We start from the raw sequence: 26,754 nt of genomic DNA on the forward strand, positions 1-26,754 counted from the left end.
AAGGTGCAATAGTATCTGTACACATTGGATATGAGAAGACATGAATTTATTTGATTAAACACATTAAAAGCACAGACCTCAAACACCCACTATTGACTGATGTGAACTCTTTTAAGGGCACATGTGAAATTGCTGTTAAATATAACAGAATGTAGGCTGCTGGACCATTCCATTTTCATTATTTCACCATGGCCCCAATCTTGTCCTTACCTTAAAGGGTCAGTTCACTCAAATCAAGGAAAAAAAACAAACAAACAACAACAAACAAAAAAAAACCATTTACCTAGTGGCGCAGAGCCATTCAGTTTGTTTCCTTTTTATTTGCAAGGGTTTGGAGTTATCAACTGCTGAGACTTCTGCTGCTACTTCAGTACAATAGAGGTAAAGAAAATTTGACTTCATGGACAACTGGGACATTGTTTCTTTTCAGAATCTACACACCCAACAGTTTTCATTTCCAATAGATTGAAGAAATAGTTCCACTGTTTTAAAGGGATAGTTTTATTTTTAAGTGAGGACGGCTATGAGATGGCTATTGGCAAGCCCCTCAGTTTGGAGAAGTAGGCAGAAGTACCGTCACGGAAGAAATGTAATTCTAGTTCTATGGATAGGGACAGGAACAGCAAAACATATTTTAGCCACCTAATAAAAAATCAATATCAGGTTACACAAATCTGAACAATCCTTAGTCCTTATTTCCACAGTAGTGGAATTCCTTCCCTGCATTTCAGTTCAAAGAATTTTTTCTGAGGACTGAGACATAAGTTAGTGTTGAGTTTAAGTCACAGCTTTTCAGTTGAAAATACAGTCAGTTTGCTCAAAGTACACTCTTATAATATTTGAATTAAAATACTCCCAGAACCACCACTTTCATAAAAAAGTGTTAATTTATTTTAAAATAAAATAAAATAATGATTCCAATAACGTTAACTGTGAGACAAACAACAGTTAACCGACTGTTAACGATTCAGTTCTCACTTAAAGAAAGATTTAAAAAATAATTCAGCACTTATATTTGTATAATGTTCAAAGAAATACAGCCATCTGCTTCACTTTGATCTTCAGTTGGTCTTTAAAACCATTTTCTCTTTGTTTTTTTCTATTTCTTTCATCACACCACTGAAAAGTATGTCTGTATGTGTGTGTGTGTGTGTGTGTGTGTGTGTGTGTGTGTGTGTGTGTGTGTGTGTGTGTATGTGTGTGTGTGTGTGTCTGTGTGTGTGTGTGTGTGTCTGTGTGTCTGTGTGTCTGTCTCTGTGGTGAAGGGGAGGGTGCATTGAAATCATCTGTCTAAACAGTTACAGCCTGAACACCTGTTTCTGTGGACCGGGTGTCTTGAGCTGTTGGTGTGCTGCCTGTTTCAACAAAAACTTCAGGGGACAAAGTACCTGTGCTTTAGTTAGAAGATAGGCTATAGTATGGACCTGGTGTATTTATAGACATATTTTCAACAGGAGCAGACTCTCAGTGGGTTTTGGATAATGGAGGAATTGATAGAAACTCTACCGAAAAAGACTGCTTAACCGGCATAGGAAAATATAGTGGATGTTTTTTTGCATTCCACATAGCAGTATAGTGTTGCCACATGGCATTTGACTAAAATAGTATGTGTATGTTGCTGAAGCATTGGGCCTGCCTTTACACTACGCTGTGACTTTATCATGTCTCATGTCTAATTTCTGGGCTGTGGGGTATTATGTGATGAATAGACAGGTAAAAAAAAATTGTATCTAGAATAAATATATTTCTATGCCAAATTTATTTCTGTATTGTTCTGATGTTTACTTTAAAGATCGACTTGCACACAACAAGCCACTTTAAAAGGCTAAGCAAACCCACATGAATTAAGCCTCCTATTCATAAATTGTGATAAAATGATAACGCATCAAATGCTGTTTAATTCCCGCACCTGGCTGAGTTAAAGAAAGGAGTTTGTTTGAGCACCCCCGCTGGGCATTTATTCCCCCTAATGCGAGAGCTTTCGGTGTGTGTGCTCCACTTGTTTGCTGAAGTCTCTGTCAGTGCATTTCAGTAATAATGACAGAGTGGGAGGGCCACTCGGTGCAACTAATAAGGACCGCGATCTAGCAGGCGATCCCACTGTGACTTTTATTTCCAAGTCCAGGAATCCGGAATCAGACTGATCGTAATCACACATGGATTATACTCATTTCGCTGCTTTTTCTTTGTTTCTGCCTTAGAGGAAACTTTCTCACCAACTGTAAGTATCTACAGAGCAAAATTAATTTCACATTAAATAAAAAAAAAAAAAACGACTCAGTGTAAATAACAGCGTGTTCAAACCCCATTATAACGGTTTGTGCATTTTGTCGCAAGCTATTGAAGGTGTTTTATTTTCCCCGCATGATTTGATCTTTCTAACTTGTTTGTTAACCGAGACACATTCCTTTATAAACAGGTTATTTCTGATTCATGAGCGCTCCGCAACAAGCATGTAGACCCATGTTGCGTCACTTGTTATCAGCAAAGTGCGAAATGTACAGGACATTTAAGGATTATTAACCACTTCATACAGTAATTATTACAATATAAAAACACCCAGCCAATCAGCGGTCGCGCACAGACACCCTACTATGAATATTTCAAAGTGTTCGAGTGAAGTTATTGCCATTGACCGAAAGTGGCTGATGAATGAAGGAGAGACAGGTTAGGGCAACTTCACTGTCCGGGGGTTTGACGTTGTGTACCCCTCTCTGAGATAAGATATTGTTCCTGGGGGGGATTTTTGCTTGGGTAAATAGTGCTACACAGAATTATAATCAACTTAAAAGAACAGCAACAAGACAAAACAGTACAGACAAAACACACTAATAAGTTACATACAAGGATATGTGCATGATATGTAAAGGGATATGTAAAATATTGCACATCCCCTGTGAGATAACATATATAAATACATAGGCATTATAAAAAAAAGGGGAGGGAAATCCTAGAAACCATAGTGCATAGTGTCTAAAACTAAATCACTGAGATGTGAGCGATAACACTGTCAGTTTAAGAATAAAATCCATGCAGATAGTGGTAAGGGTAAAGCCACATGTGGTCTTAAAGTAAAAAATTAAACTACTACAGAATCCTCAATAATAAAAACCTGTCATGTAAAGATGAAGAGTAACTGCAGGCTTTAGAGCTGCATGCATTTGCAGAAATGACGGGAGAAACATTACTCCTTCACACAGACTAGGAATGTGATACCTCTGTAGTGCTGCTTGTCTACAGCCCATGCATGGTTGTAGTTGTAAGTGGCACGGTCACTTCATCTGCGAGCGCCATGATACTGTACTGTAGGCCTGCATGCAAAACTTTATGATTCCATTGGGAGAAGGCACAAGTGCCTGCAGCGTGAATGGGAATTAATCACTGAGGCAAGATTTATTTTGATAAGACAGCGGCAGTTAAAGAAGGAGAGCATCATGAAAAATGTTGGTCACACTTTGTGGGACCTTGCGTAATAAATTAATTGAATTTAATATATCATGGCAACATGCGTTCTGGTCTGTGGGGGTCAAGCTCAGCGCTCAGCTCTGTCTTCAGCGGGAAGACAGATAATACATATCTTTTATCAGTGGGAATAGATTAATGTAAACCAGGAAGGAAGGATTATAGTCCTTGTAACATGATTACAGTTAACTGCATTCCAGATTCTGAAAAAAGGAAACAAACATTTTGTCATTATAAATTAGGATTGGTCATAAGAAGCATGGTCACAAAACCAAATTGATTTTACATTTATTTATTCAGAGTCTCACTCAAATAATGTGTAAGCCTATTTTTCACCTTCTGTTGGGTTTCTTCTTTCTTTTTGAAAAACAAACAAACACCTGAAATTATCCGTTACAATCACTATTCTGGCACCAATTTTCGCAGGCAAAGCAATCCAGAAGTTTCTTTAAATTGTTTTTATTTGAGTTGGAAAAGTCTTCTAAAATCAATTGACTTAACTTTGGAATAACCTCTATATCATCCAGGATGACTCTGCCCTAAAAAACGTCTTGCCTTCTTTGCAATGGCATTTAGCAGTTTGGTTTGGTACTATAGTCAATGGCTTAGGAGACTTTGCATGTGATGTCCTTGAGCAAGACACAGCTGACAGCTTACACATCAAGACACAACAGAGTGTTAATAGAGTACTGCGGAAACAACGGTTAATGCTTTGGCATTATGACTAAAACCAGACAAGAGAATACACGGGGAGCCAACATTAGCTTAATTCCGAATGTGGATCAATTCAGATCGAGTAAGATAATGATAAAAACTTAATCTTACTAACTTTCTTTTTTTTTTTTTTTTTAAATCTGTTCAACATGCAACATACTGCATTTAGAGCAAGATCTCAATGGGAATATTCCTGTTTAAATAAAAGGTAATGAAATGAAAAATCTGACTTAAGTAATATCTCCCCATTGTGTTGTATTTATCTTGTTGTTGTAGATTGTATATTGGGAGTTCCTAGGTCATTAGAATTATGAACAAGAGGCAGCTTGGCTCGCTTGTTCACAAACCAAAACACAAACCGAAACCTTAACATAAACATTGCAGTATAGACCTCTCCATTCATCACTGTGTGACAGGGGCTCATAATATCTAATGAATAAAGGGATCAGAAGTGCATTCTCAAGATTGAGTGACTTTACATAAACACACAAATGGGCTTTGGGGACATAAGTAGGTATGAGAGTGGGAGTTTGAAATATGGGTTTCAGATATGGTTTACAGTTTGAATTGACTTTCACAATAATACAACTGTTTTTAAAAATGAAAAAGCCCTTATTGGAGGGCAGTTAATAGAACAGTGTGAAATATGATTGCATTCAGATATGAAGGAGTGAAATCTAAAGTTTAATACACCTTAGTTTGCTTAGCGATCACAGAGGCAGCACGCTGTTCCATTGCTCGATGAGCTGAATACATCCATGTCAATGTTTCTGTTGCGTCCAGCAGAAAAGCACGTTTATAATAGAAACCAGTTTGTCACGATGTTTGCTTGCGTCTGCTGTTAAGTTCTGTCTAATTGTTCTTGAATAAAAACTGTTCTGTTTGCATCCAGGTTTTCAAGTGGGACTGCTTTCTCGTGTCAGAGCCATGATTTGCTTGTTAAGATGGACTGCGCTCGTTTGGGCTGTAAATTTAATTCCTCGCACATTTGGAATGGCAGTGAGTGAACGGACAGGTACGTGTGTTGTTGTCCTTGCCTTTTGTCTCCTGTCTTTCAACAGTGGAGTGCCATTTGATAAAAATAGGCGTAAAAGTACCAGTTGTGGTCTTTCTTTTGAATGTTCCATCAACATAAAGTAGACAAGTTATCTCTAAAACGAATGATGTCTCATTAACGTCAAGGTAAAAAAAAGCAGACAGGCAGGTACACATATGCCAGATAGATCCACAGTTAAATCTGTTATGATTAAAAAGGCTTTTGTTTGATTTGATATAATCATGTATTCAAACTTTGAATTACATCCCAAATCCATGTGTAGGTGGTAGCGTATCCATACTCTTGCTTAGCTAAGAACAATGTTCCAAAATCTCTGTGTATTTATGCTGTACAAAATACATTTTAAATATTTCACCAAACATGCATGGTTCATAATTAATTTGCAATGCCAAACCACCTTTTGTAATGCATTATTTGTGCAATCCACTTTTTTGAGCCTAGACTTGAAAATGTTATGTGACTATCAGAAAGTCGGTCTCCTTTTCATTTTCCGTAAAGCAGATCTAGGCTTGCATCGATTTTACATTTCAAAAGTCTTGTCTCTGTTTTTTTTTTTTTTCTTCTAAGGTTTAAAGATTGATGGAGAGTGAATTGGTTTTCCTCTCAGATGTCGATTTCTCATGCAGAAGTTTTGTTTGACAAATGAAAGGAAATGCACTGTAGAAAATGAATTCACGATTCAATTTAACCGTCTTGTATATTGCAACACTCACAATATGAATGAACATCTGAACCCGGCACAACTAACTTAACATAACTTGTTCTCCTCTCTAGATGGCTTGTGTCCCCCTCTGATTGTAGAGGAGCACAGGTTTTCTGACATCTTAGATCGTCCCCTTGAAATCACAGGTGCAGTATGTTCTGAATGAACACGATTGCTTTGTGAGTTGGCTTGCTTAAATCTTGTGACACATTGCAAATCTGTTCACAGGATTCGATCTCACAGAAAAGTTTCTCCTCCGGAAGGGAACAATCACGGAGGACCTGCCGTCATTTCGTTTAGGAAGCAGTCCGCTCATTAAGCCGACAAAGTGAGTACCATCCTCATGTGGGTTCATTTTCTGTATCATTTGGGTTCCGATGTTGTACTCAGGATAACTCAGACAAACAGAATGCATGTTAGCCATGACCCAGGAAATAATCTCCTAATGTGTTGCTTTATTTTTTCCACTCTCACACTCTTACTATGGAACAGATGCACGATGCAAGCACACTATAAGATGCAGTCACTCATGTGTTGCCGAGGCTATGAACGGTATTAAACTGCAGAATTCATTTGGATTAACACTTAGGCTTTGCTCCCTCATGTACAGGTTCTGAATATGGATGTTATTTCTTACACACAGGATACTGTATAAAATGCTAAAAATATTACTGCTATTATAGACCTGACCATGGTGAGGGTTTAAAGCTTGCTTTTCTTCATATGCGGTGATATTCTACGGTGAAAAAAACAGTGTAGCCATGACTGGATATTATAAAAGGGCTGAATTGATGCAGCCCAGATATACCCTGCTCAGAGCAAGAGTTCCATTTGCCTTGGCTAATAAGGGCAAGCTGTGAGGTGAGCTGTTAGACAGGACATAATTTGAACAGAATTAATATATATTGCGTTTATTCTAGAAATCTCCTAAGGGCAAAATGTGGGACATGAAGAAATAAAAAAATAAAACACTGGGAGCATGTATAATAAAACAGGAATATTAAAATAGGTACATAAATGACACACTAAGGTGTAATTTACTGAGGGCCTTTATTCCCCCGGTCAACTGGTGGGACTGCTCTGTGACTTCACCTTGAAGCTAATTTGATGATATAGTGGGGAATTGAAATTGATTCAATATTTATAAAGGCCTATCATACTTTTACATGTAGTACCATCGGTCGTATCAAGACAGACCAGTGACACATATGGACTGTAAGGGTTGCCAAACTTGGCTTTACAGTGATGTTCTTGGATTTTTGGAGACAGCAAATGTATTTTGAGACGTTCATTGTTTTTGTGTCCTTATCTTGTAACAGTGAAAGAGAACACTGTGTCATTCTTCCGGGAGAGGAGGGTATTTTTAGCATTTTTATATGGCATGCAACCGTAAACATTTACTGCCACTCTCTCTGGCTAGGTGAAAGAATCCCAGTGCCAGGTGATTTGCGATCTGCTTCCCTGTTCAGTCAGCCAGCCAAAAATACATTTACTTCAGCCCTTCCTTCGGTCTGGGCCCATATTGCAAGAAGATGCTGGTTCTCAATGACACTGCTGACAGTGTCATTGGTTATAGTGGCGAGACTGCGATCCCTCTCATATCCAATTATCTAAGTACTTTGACAGGTGATACTGCATGTCAGCTGAGGAAGGAAAGCGAGGGCAATTGCACAAAGCACGAGGGTCCCTCTGCCCCCGCCACAGCCACTAAAACATTGCTCACTTTACTCGCAGGATGTGCGTGAAGTAGATGCTCAACTCTCTAGATCTGGCTAATGTTCTGCCAGCTCCTTGGCACAGTACACATTATGGTGCATAGATCAGGGACAGACACACTCAAGGAACATTTGCGTGAGGTGACAAATGTCCCTACAGAATGAAAGCATGCATTCAAAAAGCATGTATTCAAAACATGCTCACAGTATTAAAGCACAGTGCAGATGTTGTTGGTCTTTAGAGTACTGGGCTTTTCTTTCTCAACTGTTTAGCAAAAGAAGATCAATGAGTGTATTCCGTTTCTTTGCTTGTAACTTGGTAGAAAGCAGCCTCATTGGACTGCAGTTTTTATGACCGATGTTATAATTCTTGTTTTGTTGTTCTTGTCTTTATACACATGTAGACTTAAGCACCTTTACCACTATACAAAAAAACCCCACTTACACCCACTAACGTCTGGCGTTTCGGTCTTTAGTAGGAAAAGTTACAGTCAGTGTTTAATACCGGGACAAATGACTCTGCAGTAGTCACACATACAGTATCTATTGGCTCAGCTCCGATCAGCAGTGATGGAAACATGACAGCCAGGGAGGCACGCAAATTGCTGCCCCTTCCTTCCCGCGTGATGATATGCTCCATCGGTAACTTCTGCTACTCTTTTATTATCTCAGCTACAAATTGTGTCCGTCCCGTCCAAGCAGCGCTTGAACATCATTTCAAGTTTGAAAGAGAGCCTGTTATAAAAAAGGAGCAGCCCCCCTAACATTTTCTCTCCTGCATTGGATTTCCTAATGTTTATTAACGCTGTTCTCTGGCGTGTTTGTGATGTCAAACATGACACACCCCAAAAAAACAAAAAAGCAAAAAATGGAAAGGTATCCATCTATCATCTACAGGCCACGGGGAAGTCTATCACCTATTCTTTCTGTGTTTTCCTGTATTCAAAGGACCATCAAATTGCACTTATTTGAGAAAATTGCATAGTTTATTTATGCTTTTTGTTGCCTTGAATATTCCCAAGCTTTGTTTGTTCTTTTCAAATCTTCAAGACAAATCAATTCATCATAAGGGTTTATGGCAATTACTACTGTATAAATGATTCTCTCTTTTTACATCATAAGCATGGGAGTTTAGGGGATGAGGAAGGTCTGGGAGTATGGGCCTGGGGGAAGTGAGAAGTGGCTGGAGACAGGGACAGAAGGGCAACTGAGACAGCTGGCATGAACATTTATTTGATGATGACAGTGCTTTTCTTTCAATGAGCAATTGTACATTTTGTTAAAACCATTCCATTTGATTGGAGGTAACAAGTGACTCTGTATTCATTTTATCACGTCGTCTGGATGGCAGATCACATCTTTTTGCAAATGTTTGACTGCTATTGGTGGCTTGTTGTTGTTATCTTCCCATTATGCCTGCGTGCTGATGAACACTTTACTTACATTGGAATGATAGCATAGCAGTAACACACATCTCAGCTACACACATGCACACTCAGTTATACAGTATAACGTCTCTTTCACTGGTAAGATATCCCTCTTCCAGATCACAGGCGTGTATTTTGCATTTGGCTTGATCAGTGGCGGTCTTCTGTCATGCTGGTAAACAGGAAAGAGGAGTCATGCTCGCTAGTTCATGAATGATGATGCATTCCGTTTATAAACTGACCACGGTTGAGCTTGAGTGAAAGAGATGTGAGGCAACTTGGTCTATACCAGACCGGTAGTGTTGCTGACATTCTGTCAAACCATTGTACCTGATTATACAAGGAGCAATCTGCATGGTCAAAGACATTTTCCAGAGGTGGTGATAGTTTCCAGAAAGCAAAAATGTTTTTATTAGAACTGTAGAAGTTCTGTGATCTTTTGTGCTCCACCTGATTATTGCTATGGATGTGCACTATTTGCACTATTTTATAATATACAGTACATATGCACAAGCAGTTCATACATAATAGTTACCCAGGGCTTAATTTGTAAATCAGGAGGTACTGAAACACTGCTGATCGAGTGGGTCTTGGGAAGAGAGAAAGTCATAGAATGTATCAAAAATATTGTTGCATCTTCTGACATGACAATGGAGCCTAGAAAACACCCTACTCATTTCACGGCACAGCACAAATGTCAAAAAAATCACATGCACATGCACACCGTTTATCCTGATTCAAATCGCAGTAATGTTAACTCACACGCTTCAGGCATCACTGTGTGACCACAGTAATATACAACTTGTTTTTTCTAATTTAAAATGCATCTCAAATAGGAAAACATGTAATTTATGAGTAACTTAAATGCAAGAAAGAACAGATAGCATCAAATATTACATAAAATGTATTTACAGGTTTTGATAGTGACAAAGGATGGGATCCAATCAAAAAGGGTGCTGGTCCATCCGAGGTCCCGGATAATGTTTTCCAGCAGGCCCTGGACATGTCACATTAATTTTTTTGCTCATCCTTAATGCTGTTGTGGAACCAGACTACCGGCTTCTTCACATTGTAGAATCCAACCCTGTAGCATACAAATGTCACACAACTTGCATCGCAACAAAACATTGTTATTGAATGTAATCCAGGAGGCCTTTTTCTTTTTCTCTCTCAAATTTGCTAATGTAAGTAAGGTTAAATATAAATGGAAGTTTTTAGAGACAGGGTTAGCAAATCCCACACACAGTACAGTATATTGTATACGTTTTTTTAGTAGCATGAGAGCAGAGAAGATGAATAGAGATCATTTTCGTTCGCTCATTATCACGTACTTAAACATGTACATGAGTAGCGTTTTTCCAAAGAGTCAGAATATCTGTGTCATTTAAACCAACCTACACTGAGCTCAGGGTTTAGCCATTTAGCCACAGATGGCAGTCAACACGAGGTCAAGAACTTTAACCCTCTGGGCTCTCAAAGATCAAGTGTGCCGCACTGTAGACAGGCCGTGTTTTGAAATAAGAGCAGGATTAGTTTGGGACTTTGTGAAGAAGGGTGTGAACTCCAGGGCTTTAACAGAAAAAAGCCCAGCAGTGTATTTAACAGAGTATCTCAGTTATTTTAAACCTGGTTAAATATATTATGTTCCATAAGTTGTAGTCCACTGCAAAGGCTCTTTGAGTTCCATTTTACATTTTTCTTTTATTCTATGCTCTATGCCTCTTATAATAATGTGTAATACATTTGGTACAATAAGTTACTGTATGTGCTGCATGGAAATATTCTGTGCTGAATTTATTTTATAAAATCCTCATTTTTATAAATTGCCTTGCCACTTTTCATATTGATTTGCAGTTGAAATAGTCCTTTAGCCCTGTGGCAACAAATATCCTTCCCAGCCCTTGGCCTCTTGAAGAGGCATTTTTTCGGGAGCTTTAACTTGGTGTATTTATCATTTTAGTCATGTACCGTTTACACCGAAATCTCAAAGAATTCGAGGGACACAATAGAAGAGGGTATGCACCTCTGAGAGAATAGGAGATGATATATTGGAGTGAAAACTAATTTCCAACCTGTCTGAAGAAACTCTCTCTCTCCCTTCCCCAGGCCGTGCTCTGCCTTCTCAATGACCTTATCATTGCATTATTATTATGGTGATCTTGATCTTGATTTATTATGTTGTTATGTTATGCTCTTCCACTTTTGACTGTTAATCTGAGTCTGGAGTTAGGAACGGGGTTAGAGTATTTTGAAGGGTACAATGTGTTTCTGTTTTTTTTTACGCAATGTATGAAATTAGGAAGGGAGTGAGGGTGTGGGTTGGGAGATTAGTTACTGAATAAGCTGTAATTCATTTTAGAGTGGATGTGATTTGAAACATGATATTGTTTTTTCCTATACATTCCCTTTTTTCGCTGCATAGTTTGCATTCTGCTAGAAAGCATTTTCAGCTGTGAACACAGAATTGTTATTTGACTTTACAGAGCAGCTGAGGTCATACACATAAATCTATAACGGCAGTGCAAAGGCATCTATAACCCTATAACTGTAGCGCATTGTATCTTAGTGAGGTAAGAGATTGGCCTCTGAGAGTTAGATCAATTTCTACATGTTTTCATTATCTGAAAGATAGGGAAGCCAGTATAAAATTCATCAAGCTAAATGGAATCACGTTTATCAGGTTTATTTCTGTTTGTGACTCAGCTAGAGGATATTGAAATGTTTTATTGATCAATGAAGTTGATTTGCTGCTTCATTGTTCTTCCACTTAAAAAGTTCAGCCTTAAGTTTACATTCAATATTGAGAGATGATACTTGACACTGTTATCTTTCCTTTTTTTATTGTTTTAAATATCATATTGTAAAAAGTGATATTTTCAGTTTATTATAAATTGAACCAGGTCGAGCTGCTGTGTAAATACTGTGGACGAGTTGTTAGGACTTCTGTATAGTTGTGATGTTGCAACTACACTATATATAGGTAGAAAGTGCAGCAACAGTGCTGTTATAGTAATTTCCTGGCTGACCCGGAATCATTGACCAATCACAGCAGACTGGGCTTTTTTGGGAGGGGGGGTTAAAGGGACAGGCGCTAAAACAGAGCGTTTCTAAAAGAGGGTGGGTACAGGTATATTCAGACAGACAGTATGAGAAAAGTATGTGTTTTGAACATAAATGAATATAAAGATGTTCTGGGAGAAAATACAAAATACAAAATACAAGTATGAACCTGAAAATGACTATAATATGGGACCTTTATATGTATATTGTGAGAATCTGACTGTTATATGATGTTTTTTTAGAGTAATATTCCCAAATGGGCTTTCAAGTGAATACTCCCTTGTCACCATCTTCCGGGTAAGAAGAACTACAAAAAAGGACCGCTGGTATCTTTGGCAGATATTCGACCAGTCGGGAGGCAGTCAGGTGGGTTCCACTTTAAAGTGGAATTTTAGCATTTTTCAACCTGGACCGTATATCTCCATGTATTTCTGTGTAATTGAAATTGGTCCAGTATTAAGCATAAGCACTGCAGCCTGGCTACTGTGAACCGAGCTGCAATGTAATGGAGCTTGCGTCAACTTAAAACCCAGAAATACATGTGGAAATTGGGTCCAGGTTCGAAAATACTGAAGTTCTTCACCTACAAAGATGCTAGATTATGATGGGATGGATGCTTGTTTGCAATAGGTACCCTGATTTTAAAGTCTCCTTTGTTCCTCAGGTATCTGTTGTGGTTGATGGTGGCAAGAAGGTGTTGGAGTTTTCTTTCCAAGGCCAGCTTAAGAATGCTCTCCGTTACACATTTAAGAGCCGTGACCTACATGCCCTTTTTGATCGCCAGTGGCACAAGCTGAGCATTTCTGTTCAGAGCAACATAGTCTCCGTTTACATGGACTGCAAGCTAATAGAAAGAAGACTGACGAATGAGAAGGACAGCATTGACCCCAGTGGACGCACTCTCATCACTACACGAGTGGAGGATGGACGACCTGTCGATGTATGTCTCATGCAAACTTAATGAAAACATTTATTGTATCTTTAGCTATATCTGCACAGTGTCATTTATGGACTTGCCTGTTTTGATGCAGTAGTTTTGTTCATGCATCTCCGTCAATAGTGTACTTTCTTCACAAACATTTTTGACATACACTCCCAGTACTTTCAATATATATATATTTAAAACATGCCTCAATGGGAATATTTTCTTAATCTCTGTAAATCCTATATTGTGTCATGTGGGTTATGCTCATTCTCAGAGATGCCCCAAAGTGCTAAAAAAGACATTAGGTCAGCTATGCCATTTGGTCACTTGAGTCCTCTGGGAAGAACTTGGCTTAAGTAGCATTAACAGCTGACTTTTGTAAAGATTTAAGGCAGTACATTTGAAAAAATGGGATGCTTCAAGTTTTGCTCTCAAGTCCTTGCTTAAAAATCACATCTTAGGTTTAGATTTGATGTTTTTGTAGTGTTTTTCGGGCAATGGGAATTGCAATGCTAGGACATTTTCAAGCTACAGCAGCTTACAATTGACAAATTAAGTGTCTTAACTAGTGAAGAGCAGACTTTTGTCAGTAGAAAGAGGGGCATGATGGGATGATGAAATGATTGTATTATGCTGTAATGGTCCCTTAATGAGAGCTCTTTCCACAGATTGAACTGAAACAAATTCTAATCTACTGTGACCCTTATATGGCCGAAATGGAAAATTGCTGTGAGCTACTGGAGCCGAAGGTAAAACGCTATAATTTTTCACCAGACAACATTTCTGCCATCTTTTATATGCAATGCATAAATAATGTTAAAGCAATTCTTACCTTTCTTGCATTAGAGCACACAGCGCTTCTCTCCACAGTCCCACCTTCTTCCCCCTTCCTGACCTTTGACGCGTCCTACTCCCCTGACACTTGTGTTGAGAGAGAAATTCTGTGTTCAAGTGCCATGGGAGGTCCAAAGTTTCGGTCCTCCAGCTAGGCAATGTGCACTGGAATGCCTGTCAAAGTGGAACCTCCTACTTGCGAATTTGGGGGAGATAAACCTAGCCCGAATAGTCAGACTTCCCATGGCACTTGAACACAACATGAGCAGTGCAAGTGAAACGGAGCAATAGATCACAGGCAGGAAACTCTGCAAATCATTTTATTCGGACTGAATAAAATGTAACTGACTGCAGTTGCTTGTATTTCAGCCTATGCAGTGTAATAAGACAAGTTTATGGCTTTTACAGTGAGGAGGCCGTCCCCAGATAGAAACTTAATAACTTAACGGACATCTCAGATCACCAGAGAATCAATAAAAGCTAATGTTACAGTGATTCCAAATGGAGAGGTGACTTATGACCCCTAACATTACTTGTATCCATAAGCATGCTGTCATGTCAGTGTAAAGTTACTCAGAGGGAATTGTCACAACCTTAAGATGGAGTTATTACTGTGTGTCTGCTTAGTACTTTCTAAGTTTCATTGCACATTATGCATTCAATAATCGTTTAATTTACTTAAAACCCATGTTATCTTGGGTTAAGTCTGTTACAGTTTTAACTTTTCTTGCCACGTATTGTAGCAAACATAACAAAGAAAAGTGTCTAAATGATGAAATTTCTGTATTGATCCAGTGTGAATCCAAGAAGACCTTTAATGGGACTTCCCCTCCCCTGGTTACAGCCCAGCTCCCCCAGATGCTGTCTCAGCCGGCCTCACAGTCAATTGACAGATGTCACTGTCCAGCTGAAAAGGTACAATCAATTCCACCCAACAAGGGCCTCTAATTGAGTAAGTGCAGCACCAATTTACACTGTTCAATCCTTTATAGACACTAAGCGGCTAGTTAAAGGACATTTATTACAAAAAGCATTTTCTTTGGAAGCCAAATATAGGCAGTACAGCCTCAGTCTATTAACAAACACAAGTATGATTCTCCCAAACTGTTCAACCATTGTCAATCTGCACTCTATACATTTGTGAGAATGCAAAACTGTTCTTTCAACTGCAAATATTAATCTTTTAGATTAAAATGCAAATCAAGACCTGAAAGCTTCAAGCCCTCTTTGAAGGGAGCAGATGGTATAGCTCCAAGGTGATGTTAAATTCCACACCCAACTATTAATTATTTTTCAATTTTTGCCTGTAAGATACAAACAGAATAAACTTTTCATACTAAAAGTCGAATTAATGTCTTGGTGGGCCCCATATTAGAACACCATTTTGATACTATACAGAAATTGAGTTTAGATATTAGAATAGGCTCAAACAATAGAATTTCTATTTCCAAGTAACAGTTTGACTATCTACATCATTCTACATTGCTTTGCCGATAAAAATAATTTTCATGTTTAAACATCAGTAACTTCCTGTTAAGACCACATCTAGAGTGCATTATGAGGACATTCAAAGTGATTCATAGTTGTGACTACAACACACATTGAAAACCCAGATGATGCTTTCTGATGCACTATATCAACAATCATATCACATCCTCCCGAAAAAAAAACACTGCTCTGATTGGTCAGCGTTTCTTTGCTCTCGGCTTCTCTGTCTCACTGTCATTGCAGCAGGGGAATGACTGTAACCGTAGGGAAATCCTGGCATCTTCTTGCAAGAAACGGTTTCTGAATACGGGCTGTGTGAATTTCACTGTGGATTGAGCATTTTGATACTTTCACAGTATATATATATTACATATATATAGCACCTAGACCTGCCTTCTAGTAGAAAAAAAAAATTCAAGTAACATTTTACAATAATGGACCTTTAATTTTACTAACTGAACTAATAACAAACATAGCCTTTAGTGTATTGGTATATTCCACATCCATACTGTACAGTAACAGCTTATGCTCTGTAACGATGCACTTTATGTTAAGGTTTCATAGTATGTGATGTCTAGTGTTCTCATACAAAAGCACTATGCAATGAATGTGTGATAAAGAGCAAACCAAGAACAATAACATGTTCCCTTTGATTAATGCAATATTTTGATCCTACTAATGTATACCATGTCCACAGGGAGATGCTGGACTGTCAGGACAAAAAGGGGATAAAGGAGACAAGGTATGGCCAATATTTTTTATGATGTTTATATATGTACTTCTTGGTATGTATTTAAAATGAAACATGCAGAGGTTAAGTGACTGTTAGAAGTGCAATATTTTCACTTCAGTGTGGACTTAAGCAGGTGGGCAACATCATGTTCAACATCCACAAGTCTTGTAAGTCATACATAATTCAGGAACATTCACTAACTCAGGGAGAGTATTATCAATGGGCCACCGTGTTTTGTCCCATGTTGTAAACAACCATAATTTATTCTCAACTCTGGCTGTGGCTGTGTTTTTTTTCTGTGGCCAGTACCACTGTTATTCTTCTATAGTTGCAAGGTCTAAATGTGAAGAATTAGGGCAATTCCCTGTGCTACAAATTTATATTTTGTCAGAAATTCTTTGACAGAGGAGTTCATTTCTCTCTCAGTAAGAAAATGTCTAAGCAGTAGTGTCTGACATGGGTTCATGTTCAGCTGTCAAGCTCCTTCAGAGATGCTGCCTTACAATTACGTTCACAAGGTGAGTTTCCTCCCAAATCTCCCGAAGGTGTGTGAATTGGGAAATCATACATTTGACCAATCACTAGAAAAATAGGTAGTTCAAAAAAGGGTAGGATCCATTTTCCATGACAGCTCAATAGACAAGTAGAACTATAAATGCCTGAAGACTGAAAATTGTGGGTGTGGATTGGAGGTCAGGAAAAACCCATAAATAAAACACCAAATACCTGGAGAAAAAAAATGCTATTTTTCTCCAGACAAATCACAGTGTTTGGAGTAGGAAATCCTCTTATGTCTGTCTGTGCAAGGTTAAAAAAAAGGGGGAGCCAAGAGAGAATGCGACTATGAATGGAATTCATAGTAATGAACAGGTGGTGGTACTGTACGTCTGATAAGACCAGATGGCTTCTGGGTCAGTGTCCTAATTACCATGATGTGGCTGTGGGATTAAGATATGCATGCGGATGACTTTTGTTTCTGGAAAACCACTCATTCCTGGAAGGCACAAAAGGGACATGTATATTAGTGTAAAATCATTATACCTGTAGAGCTCAGAGATTTGAAATTGGGGTATTTTTTGTGCTGTCTGTATAGGTATTGTTCTTACTATTAAAGTTGTAATTGTGTTTAATGCTATGAAAAAAAACAACCAGGTGCTGCTGTTCTGGATTGGCTTGGCAATGTAGGCCACATTTCTGTCTTCAATTCTGTAAAATCAATTAGAAATTTAAAGAGATTGCTTGATTATTAAGAAAGCAATTCATGTTTCGCATTTAGCTGCCTTGTGTCCGGGCAATTGTTAGAATAAAAGTGAAAAATGTGTGGTTCTTTTTATCACTTTATATGGTTAGGGGAATACTCTGCACCCTTTTAAAACAGTTGTAAATCTTTGTATACAAAATGTGCCATGTGGGAACCTATTTTCTTCCATTTTCTAGACATAAATGTAGACTATTACATTCACAACTGTGTGTATAGCAACAGATTGCACTAATCAGATTTGTAAATGTGTTATAATTGGCCTCTAATGACTCTTAATTGACCTAGCAGGGATCAGCTCTCAAGTTGTAATGTGTCTGTGCATGTGTACGATGGCTGTGTTGGCGGTGCTGGTGATTAATTACTTGCTGATAAGTTAAATGACTATATTCAGTGGGAAAGAATGCTCCAGGCAGTTTTATATTTCACAAAAGGCAGCATGTATAGCAGGCACTGTGACATGCTCTTTCACAAATAGTGATACATTCCCCGAATTAGTTTTGAAGCAGAGCCTCAGAGCACAACCAAAGAGACCCTAAGCACACATCTATTCTGTTACAATGCTCAATAATGATTTAAACATGACTTTCAGGAGGCCATTGCATTTTTCTTCTTCTTTTATCACTGTAGACCATATCTTGTGCTATGAGTCAGTGGCTCACACTGTTAACACATGAAATCAAATTTCAGGTCTCGACAATCAATACTTGGCACCATTTGTTTACTTACTGAACAACAAAATTCATAACAAATCCTATTAGAGGCTTGAACACAAAATCAATGAAGGTAAGGATAAACTTGATCAGGTACTACACATTCAGAACAAAGCGCTCCAGTTTGATGGTCGTTTTACTCAAAAAACATGTCATGATAATGTGTTATTTTTATGGTATTGGAATCATTGTCCCACTTTATTTATTAGTCTAAACCTAGATCTTGCTACTACATTTGATTTAATTTAATGTAATACACTGCACATTGTTTACCTAACCCACCCCTAATGTAAGCAGATTTCCATTCCTCATATTAACTGGCATGGACAAGTGATACACTTACTTAAAGGTTGTAGCGTCAAAGAATAATTTGCTTTATGGAAAGGTTACCTTGCTATTGCTACATCATTTTTTTTATTGAAATGAAAAAAATGTTAAAGACAAAGTGTTTATGCTAAACATAAACACATAAATATCTGACTTACTTGTGTGTTCCTCCCACCTAAGGGTTTGAGAGGTTTCCTCATCTTTTTCATTTCAACCTCTTTTTCCTACTAATCCCCTTGTTCATCTCCCTCATCCCCTTATACATGCAAAGTGTAATGAATTATGGCTACAGCATGAGAGTTGAAAACATTCTTACAGTGGGAAAATACCACATGCAATGTAGGGTTTAATGTGGATCAGATAAATCTCGTGCAGGGAGACGTTTGTTTAAACGATGAGTGAAATCAACACATTTACAGGCAAAGCAGCAGTGCCACTGCAGCACTTAGTACACTGACAGCCAAATCCGAAGGATTGCACAAATAAGACAAAAATAAACTGTGCAACTGTTAAAGCACCCGCAAAGGGTGAGATGCACCCCTAACTGCGCTGTCAGGCAAATAGCATATTGGTGCTCCTGTGCTTTCTATGCAAAAACAGTCCATTTCAAAAAGATCGGCGCTAATAGCCACATGCAATTACAGTAAATTTTTAGTAATGTCAGAAAGCTTGTGTTAATGAAGCACATTTATTAGTGTATGGGGTTCTACAACCATACTCATCATGGCAACATAGCAAGACGGCGGCATTGCCATGCCAAGCACTGGTAGACTGGCATATAAAATCGCAAATATGTATTTCCTCTGTCAAGTTTGAATTCCTTGCCTGTAGCTGTGGTCTGAAAATGTCCTTTTTCTTTTTCTCTGCCATTGTTCTGCCTATTGTGTTTGTGGCAAAGGCAACATTTATACTTTGCCACATAAATAATTGCAATTAGAAGCAAACAAAGGCAAGGTGCACAATATCTTTTGTAAATGGGACCTCAAGACAGGGCAGATATATGGGCGGCCGCATTCCATTCTTTCTGAATTTACCTGTTACATTTGTACTCTTGGGTAAATTAATACACCTGATATGCAGTTGGTGTGTCCACATAAGCTACAGTTACTATTTGATAGACTGAGGTGCATTAGCTTTGGTGACACATTTTATTTTACCATTAAATGAGGTAAGAGGTTAAGATGCATTTGATTTAATTATGCAGGCAGAGCTGCATTTATTGTGTTGTTAAACCAAATACTGACATTTGTTAACATTAGCGAGGTAAGCATAGGATACAGGTACTTTAAGACAACAACATGTCACCATTTATCGAGCAAAAAGGTTTCTTGTGTCTTGTGATTTGTAAATGTTCATATGTCACTACCACTAAGAGAAAAGCAGTAAAAAAATGATTTTATTTTAATCTGTGCAATAAAACGTCAATGTCATGTTTTGACAAAATCCCATGTATTGTGTATATTCCCTATGACCTTGTTGCATATTAATTATGGTACGGATGGACCTCTATTTAGCATATTTAATTCATTTTGATCCCTACATTTTCAAGGGAGTTCCAGTGGCTATAAAATAATGCTGCACTCTTGTAGATTTACATCATAATACATAAAAAAAGTGGTAACAAAGTCATATTTAATACTGTTAAAAAGGTGTGCTCATGAGACTTTCAATTACCAACATGAGAATCTTATTCTGTGTAAGATTAAAATGTGTCAGAATATGCTTATTAACAATTTAGCTTGACTTTGTAGAGATTAATCAAAGACATCTGGACAATTTAGAGCATTCAAAACATCGTAATGAAAAGTACAGGCCAATCACTGTGACCTACACAGAGGGTTTCTTAGGAAAGTGTGTAGGGATTGGCTGTGTTGCACCAACAGAAAGTACTACCCCGCGTTACAGTCAAGAGTTTGATGGTGGATTCTAATGCACTGCAAAGGGATTAAACTGCTATGATTAATCCAGAATCCCTCAGGAAATTAAACAGATAAGGATTGGGTTATAAGAATGCAGCTTACTTGAAAGGAAATCCATTTTCTATGGCCTTGCACATAAACCCTGGTATTACTAGATTTACAGCTCCTGTATGTACATAAAAAAGAAAAAAAACATAGGTGAGTATACTGGTGAAATGAAAACTTCTTTAATTTTTCTTGCACCATTTACAACTCTCCTGCCCTCATGGCTTGTGTTTTTCAATTAGTACCCTTTAATTCAATTTATACCTATTGCACTTCTTAAGTGAATAATTCCAGGAATTTTACTCAGGCAGTTTATTTTTTTTGCTGACACAGAATTTCGATTATAGTTACCAAAAACTTCCATTGTTCCTTTTATAATCATCAGTGTTAAAAAGCTATTAGCTTTTCTAAAAAGTGTTTTGTGTCAGTGGTTGAATAGACCATTAAAATGAAAGTGGACTGAATTAAGAGCACTGAGAAATATCTACATTCCAAGTATGAATTTTATAGGAGGCTTCTCTGTTCTTAATGAATGACATCTGCAGCTGTGAGCTTCTTTTGTCTCATAAAAATGGAGTTGCTGAGTCTAAATATTACATCTTGCCACATGCTTAAAAGGAGAGTTTGGATTTTTTGAAGTGGGGTAGTATGAGGTTCTTATCCATAGTCATGTGTTACCTACAGCAGATGCCGGTTGGCTCGCCTCCAATTGGAGAGGCAGGGAGAAGGACAGACACGGAAGCTAAGTGATGTACTGCTGTGGACAGGGCGGCAACTAAATGTATATGAGAAAAAAAAGTTTAAATGTATGCTTATTATATATTTCGAATATTTCCACCACTTTATCTTGCCCATGGGGAAGTGAAGCCGTTCTATGCCCAGTTAGAGCCACCAGACTCCATTGACAAAAATATTGTCATGGTCATTTTACCTCGCAGCACACAGTTGCTGGTCGACTGCTGTCTCAGTCGGTCAGTGTGTTTGTGTTATTGCGGGACTTTGGTGTTTAAAAGGGTTAGGAAACAACAAAACCTAACTAACTAACCGAGTGAGGCAACGATAGACCAGCAAGTCCCATTTTCTATGAATAAAATTACTGCTTTTACGGGCATGCCGAAATCCATCTACTGTAGCTAAGTTCCTCATACAACCCCACGCAAAAAAAACAACTAATTATACTTTTAAATAGCTTGTCAAAATACTGTTGTCAAAGTTTCTGTCTTGTTCTATACAGGCCTGTATAATGTTATATCCCTAAGCCACTGTCTTTTTTTTTTAATACAATTATTGAAATCATACAATGAACCTTAACAAGGATTAAGATTTGTGCTTTCCAGTTGTTAGGAAATAGTATCCTGGTCTGCAGCTGCTGAGCCACTTTGTCAGCAGTAACGTTTGGAGCAGCTGTAGCAGCAAGATCGCTGCCGAAATGACAAGCCGTCATAAAGCTATTCACTAATGTGCGAACGAGAGACCTTTCACTAACTGTTCCGTGTGTTGGTTCGTCACAGGGGGACACAGGGGATGCTGGGCCTTCAGGAAACCCAGGACATAAGGTAGGCCTCTCGCTGATGAAACAACTTAAAAACCGTGCCATCAAAATTCTACCGTGTTTCCATCAACCTGTGATTAAATTTGCAATTGACAGTTTCTAGCTTTTTGCTTTGGTTTCAAATAGATGTTTGTTTTGACTGCATGGTTTTCAGAACCAGTGAATGGCAGGTGACACATTTTATTTAGTGATTTATGGAATCTGTCACTGCCCATCTCTGAGATGATTTTCTAACATCATTGGATTGAATCACTGGCTTGCTTTGTGTTGACCCTGTCACGGCAACATAGAAAAACAAAGCAATCTCAAAATCAAATTAAACCAGTGTGGGGTGCCTGGTTGACGTAGGGTGAACGGTGCAGCTACAGAGACACAAGGTCAGTCCCAAGCAGCGGCGTTTCTGGCTTGGCCAGGTGCCCCATTGGACACAGTTGGCAGGGTTCCTGGGTGGCAAGCCAGTAAGGGATTGTGTCCTTGCCAGTGTAGTAGCGACTTCTACTAGAGGGTTGGGCTGACTGTGCAGAGGGGGCTCGTATCTGTGTAGGGCTGCACAATAAATCTTAGTTTTATCTAACTATGAAAAAGTGCAATATCCAAATCGCGCGGGGCACAGTATTTGTTAAAAGCAAATTATCTGTCAAAATACCATTCCGAATTAAGTATTGTAATGCTGCAAAGATGTCCCGGCCTACAAATTTGGTACAGATCCTCAGAAATTACACCATGATCATTATAATATATTTCAATGAAAATGAGAATAATGATGCAAGAATGATCATTTGCTCCAACATAATCAATTGCATAATCAGTCAAAAATAATCGCAATTAAACAATTTCCTCACATTGTCCTGTTATGCCCTCTTGGTGAAGCTCTGCTGGGCGAAAAACAAATAGCTTGCATAACTTGATGCATATTTGAGGTAACTGCCTTTACTCTCGCCCAGCCTTTTGGTGGGGTTCCGGAGTGACAGACATTGCTACGGACTGAGACATTTAAATTGGGAGAACAGTTCATATTTTAATGGAAGCTTTAATGGAAGACTGGCTAAGTGCTTGTTTTGTTTTTGAAAACAGCCAGATTGCACATGCTGTCACTATTCTGTTGCTTGTTCATTGAAGTTCTATTATAGTATTTTTATCAGTAAGACTGCTGGCCATTAATTGTGGCATCTTGAACGCCTCTGTTTATCTCCTCCAGTGAGGCCATCAACGCATGTGCTTGCTCTCTCTCTCCTACAAAACACATACATGTAAACTGAAAGCTAAAAACCTAAAAGAAATAATAATTATAAACAATAATTTGGCAGCCCCTCTGGAGTCACTCCAAGGACGATAATGACATTTTTATTTTTGCTGTTTTTATAAGTAACAGTGAATATTTGGGTTAGAAATACAATTTTATCATTGCTTGTAGAAGTTTCCCCCCTTTTTCTCCCCTCATGGGTGGGCCTGTTCATATCCATTAGATATTGCATTGGATTCAAGTGATCAATTGCACTTCAGATGGTTGTGGAAGCAGTTTATGCCTCAGCAGTAAATAGGATCATTCCTGGATGTGGAAGATGGCTTAATTCTCGACCTAAATCCATGGAAGCTAAGATAAGCTCACAGTGTGGGGACATTTGCCTATAACCTTTGATACATGGAATATGGAATTGCACCTAATGGCACAGCTCTCTCCACCTGTGTTTTCTGAGATGAGGTTTAAAGCTGTTTCGTTACACAACAGTGCACAAGAAAAGTCCACATCAAGAAGAGCACCAGTAGTAGTAGTTGATATTGATGCTAATGCACAATACCACGTTTGATAGTATTTTATACCTAAGCTCAACTCCTCGCCAAAGAAGCTTTATCTGTCTCTTGTATCTCTCTTTTCTGGCTTAAATGGCGCCTTTGGACTAAACCAACACACACTGTCAGGCTCTTTTGTTAGCCACATTTCATGCAGCTGTCGATAACATAAGGGTAATGATATGGTTGCCCTTGGACACTATAATATGGCAGTTTGCTTGAGCTTTGCGGGACCAGCTGAGGTCATGAAACTGTATAGGTTACGCTCACATAACAGAGCCCACAAGTTCCAAGACATCTCACACATTTCTGGCAGAGTGTGTGGAAAGTAGGGGTTGGGTAGCTTGAGAAGAATCAGTGATCAGAAAGATATTTGTGGAAATGAGCATCTAAGATTTTAATATTTGCTGAAATAAGCCACTAACAGCTTATTCCCTGACAACATGCAGTATAATCCTACGAATGCTATAGACTTTGCCGGAGCTAAAATGATGCAGTGAGCTTGCTAACAAACAATATTGCCAAGAATTTGGTATCTGGTTCCCAAATGTGTTTTTGTATCAGTGTCACTGTGCTGCAAGTGTGTGGTTCCTCGCTATCTCAGTGTGAAGGAGCTGTAAGTGAGTTTTATAAATTGGGATTAAAATTATTGCACCAATAAGGAAGACAAAAAGTTCTAGATACTCTCACCCCCTATTTAACTTACATAAATAATTGCATTTAGAAAGGATTTATTTTCTACGTCCTGTTACTGTGGCACATGTTATTGTAATAGTGTATGCGGGACACAATGTCACACTAGTGGCATCTGTGTGTTTGTCTGAGAGTGTAACCATAACAACTGATAGAACTAGACAGGCACTCATAAAGGGCAAACCTTTGCCAAGGCATTCCCTATCTCACAATGTTAATACAGTGTAAATTATATATCACATTATTCCAACACCACATTTTAGCTGCACAGATACCCTATCTCGGAACGTTACCAAAACTAGAAAATATTTTCTGTATCAGCCCCATGTTTCACATAAGCTCCAAAATGTAACAGGTTTTTCCTTGGCCCATGCTTCACCCTACCACCAATTTCCAGTAGTTTTTCTCTCATCCTGCTAACAGACAAACCAACAAACAGACAAACCAAGCCGAAAAACATGACTCCTTGGAAAATATTATACCAACACCAAAGGGTGCAGCTGTACTGTGTTATTAGATCGTGCAGTCTCCTGGTGCTTTAATTTGCATGCTGATGCATTGCATGCTCTCTCATGCTTTGACAGAGTTCATATAAATACAAGAGATATGCTTAGTAAGGGATAATGTATAGTGAGCCAGTCTTTATCAGGGCCTCTGTTGGGGTTCTATTTGTAAAACTGACCAGTTGGCTCCACGATATCAAGCTTATTACATGACTACTTACTGAAGAAATCAATAATTAAAAAATATTGATTTTCAATCACAGCTGATGTTACATTTACTGGACTTCTTTCTGGGGATTGATTGATGTGTTCATCCAGATAAGAACTGCTATTCAGAACTAACAAATCCTAGAATGCCTTATGTGACCAATCAGAATCGAGTAGGCTATTCAACAAAGCTTTGTAATAACGTTGAGAAAATATGTGATATTCTTTAGCTAATGTGGGTGATATTGTGTTATATGAAACCATAAAAAAACAAGCTTTTCAGAGACCATGTTCTTCCTTAATCTTGCTCCAGAATTTGTGGAGGTCCTGGTTGATTTCAGTCATGCTTAGTAGGAAACCTGGTATTAAAGAACTGTGCTCAATTATTTACCTACTGGATTTAAAAGTGGGGGAAAAAGATTAAAGTATGAACTTTCCAAGGGTCCTTTCTTTGCCTTTTAACTTTCAATCGTGTCATTGCAGGGGGAACTTGGATCAGAAGGGCAAAAGGGAATCGATGGGGAGAAGGTAAGTACTATCTCCAGCAGACATTCCATACATAGCACATCAGCCAGATCTAGTTTCGTCAGAAAATCAATTCTTATAGGCTTTTCATTTTCTGTGTGATGCCCCGAGGGTAGGAGCGAAGTGCAGTTTTCTGTGTGGCTGTTTTCAGGTGCCTGTCATATCTGAAGTGGATCTAAGTGTATTCAAGCCCACAGTGTCCTTCTGTGGTGAAATTAATTGATATGTACAGTATGCTACCACAGGCTTGGCATACTAATGGACTAAACTAATTTTTCAGCCCTGTCTATGTCATTTTAGGTTAAACTATATTGCATGCTCTTAAATCTGGCTGCAGTGATGAAACTAATACATGTCACGTGAACCACAACACAAAGTGCTGGTAAATGTTTCTTTTTTTTCTTTTACCAAATGAATTTCTATTCTTCTTGGATCTTTGTGAAGTCAAACAAGCAAATCAGTGCACTTTCCCTTTAACGTATTCATTAAATCAAAGGGGGTTTTATGTTGTACAGCATTTGTTTGCCCACAATGTCACACTCCCAGTAGGTCGTAGCTGTGCAGATGGTCAGTTTTAAAGTGTCTTAATAAGGGAACTTCTTTTCATCACCATCACCCCCTTGAGTAGTCAAACAGCTGCCACAGAAATCAGCCTCTTTCCAGGCTGTGGAAAGTGCACTCTGCCCTCACAGTAACTCTGAGAGAAATCAAAAAAGAAACCCAGGGATAAACATAACAAGCAAGAAGAGTGTTGAGCCAGTGTACTAAAAGTAGAAATACTTGGTATTCAGAAACTGTTCTTTTTCTTTTAGTAATAGGAATGTAGCTTTTTAAAAATGTACTACGACTTATTGTTTAGGATTGCAAGAAAACATACTGCCTGAATTTAATAATAGATAAAACACAGTAGAATTTAGAAAACTGATTATATTAATGTATGCATTTTGCAACAAAAATAACTCTTATGTTGTGTTAATGGTACCGCTGCTGGTCATAACTAGGAAATAAAGGTAGCCTACTGGTACTGTATTTCTCATTAAAGAGAATAAGGATTCTAGTCATCTAGGAAGGATCAGCTCAGACAGGAGAGAATCTGTACTGTT

The 26,754-nt window shown here is 38.3% G+C and overlaps 1 protein-coding gene across 3 annotated transcripts in view; it reads left to right on the forward strand.

Annotated features, from left to right (window-relative positions):
* The first annotated feature begins 2,118 nt into the window (after window positions 1-2,118).
* The window catches only part of LOC310953738 (uncharacterized protein), a 110,083-nt gene continuing 85,447 nt past the window's right edge, over window positions 2,119-26,754 (forward strand). For all 3 annotated transcript variants that reach the window (XM_083922876.1, XM_083922877.1, XM_083922878.1), the window contains exons 1-11: window positions 2,119-2,221; window positions 5,069-5,191; window positions 6,008-6,082; window positions 6,165-6,264; window positions 12,381-12,504; window positions 12,803-13,078; window positions 13,732-13,812; window positions 14,693-14,812; window positions 16,083-16,127; window positions 21,892-21,936; window positions 25,610-25,654. In XM_083922876.1, the coding sequence (XP_083779002.1) occupies window positions 5,104-5,191; window positions 6,008-6,082; window positions 6,165-6,264; window positions 12,381-12,504; window positions 12,803-13,078; window positions 13,732-13,812; window positions 14,693-14,812; window positions 16,083-16,127; window positions 21,892-21,936; window positions 25,610-25,654 (999 nt within the window). In that variant the 5' untranslated portion in view covers window positions 2,119-2,221; window positions 5,069-5,103. The remainder of the gene's footprint in view (window positions 2,222-5,068; window positions 5,192-6,007; window positions 6,083-6,164; window positions 6,265-12,380; window positions 12,505-12,802; window positions 13,079-13,731; window positions 13,813-14,692; window positions 14,813-16,082; window positions 16,128-21,891; window positions 21,937-25,609; window positions 25,655-26,754) is intronic.

Source organism: Echiichthys vipera (genome assembly GCF_963691815.1).
Source record: "Echiichthys vipera genome assembly, chromosome: 11".
NCBI classification, from domain to species: domain Eukaryota; kingdom Metazoa; phylum Chordata; class Actinopteri; order Perciformes; family Trachinidae; genus Echiichthys; species Echiichthys vipera.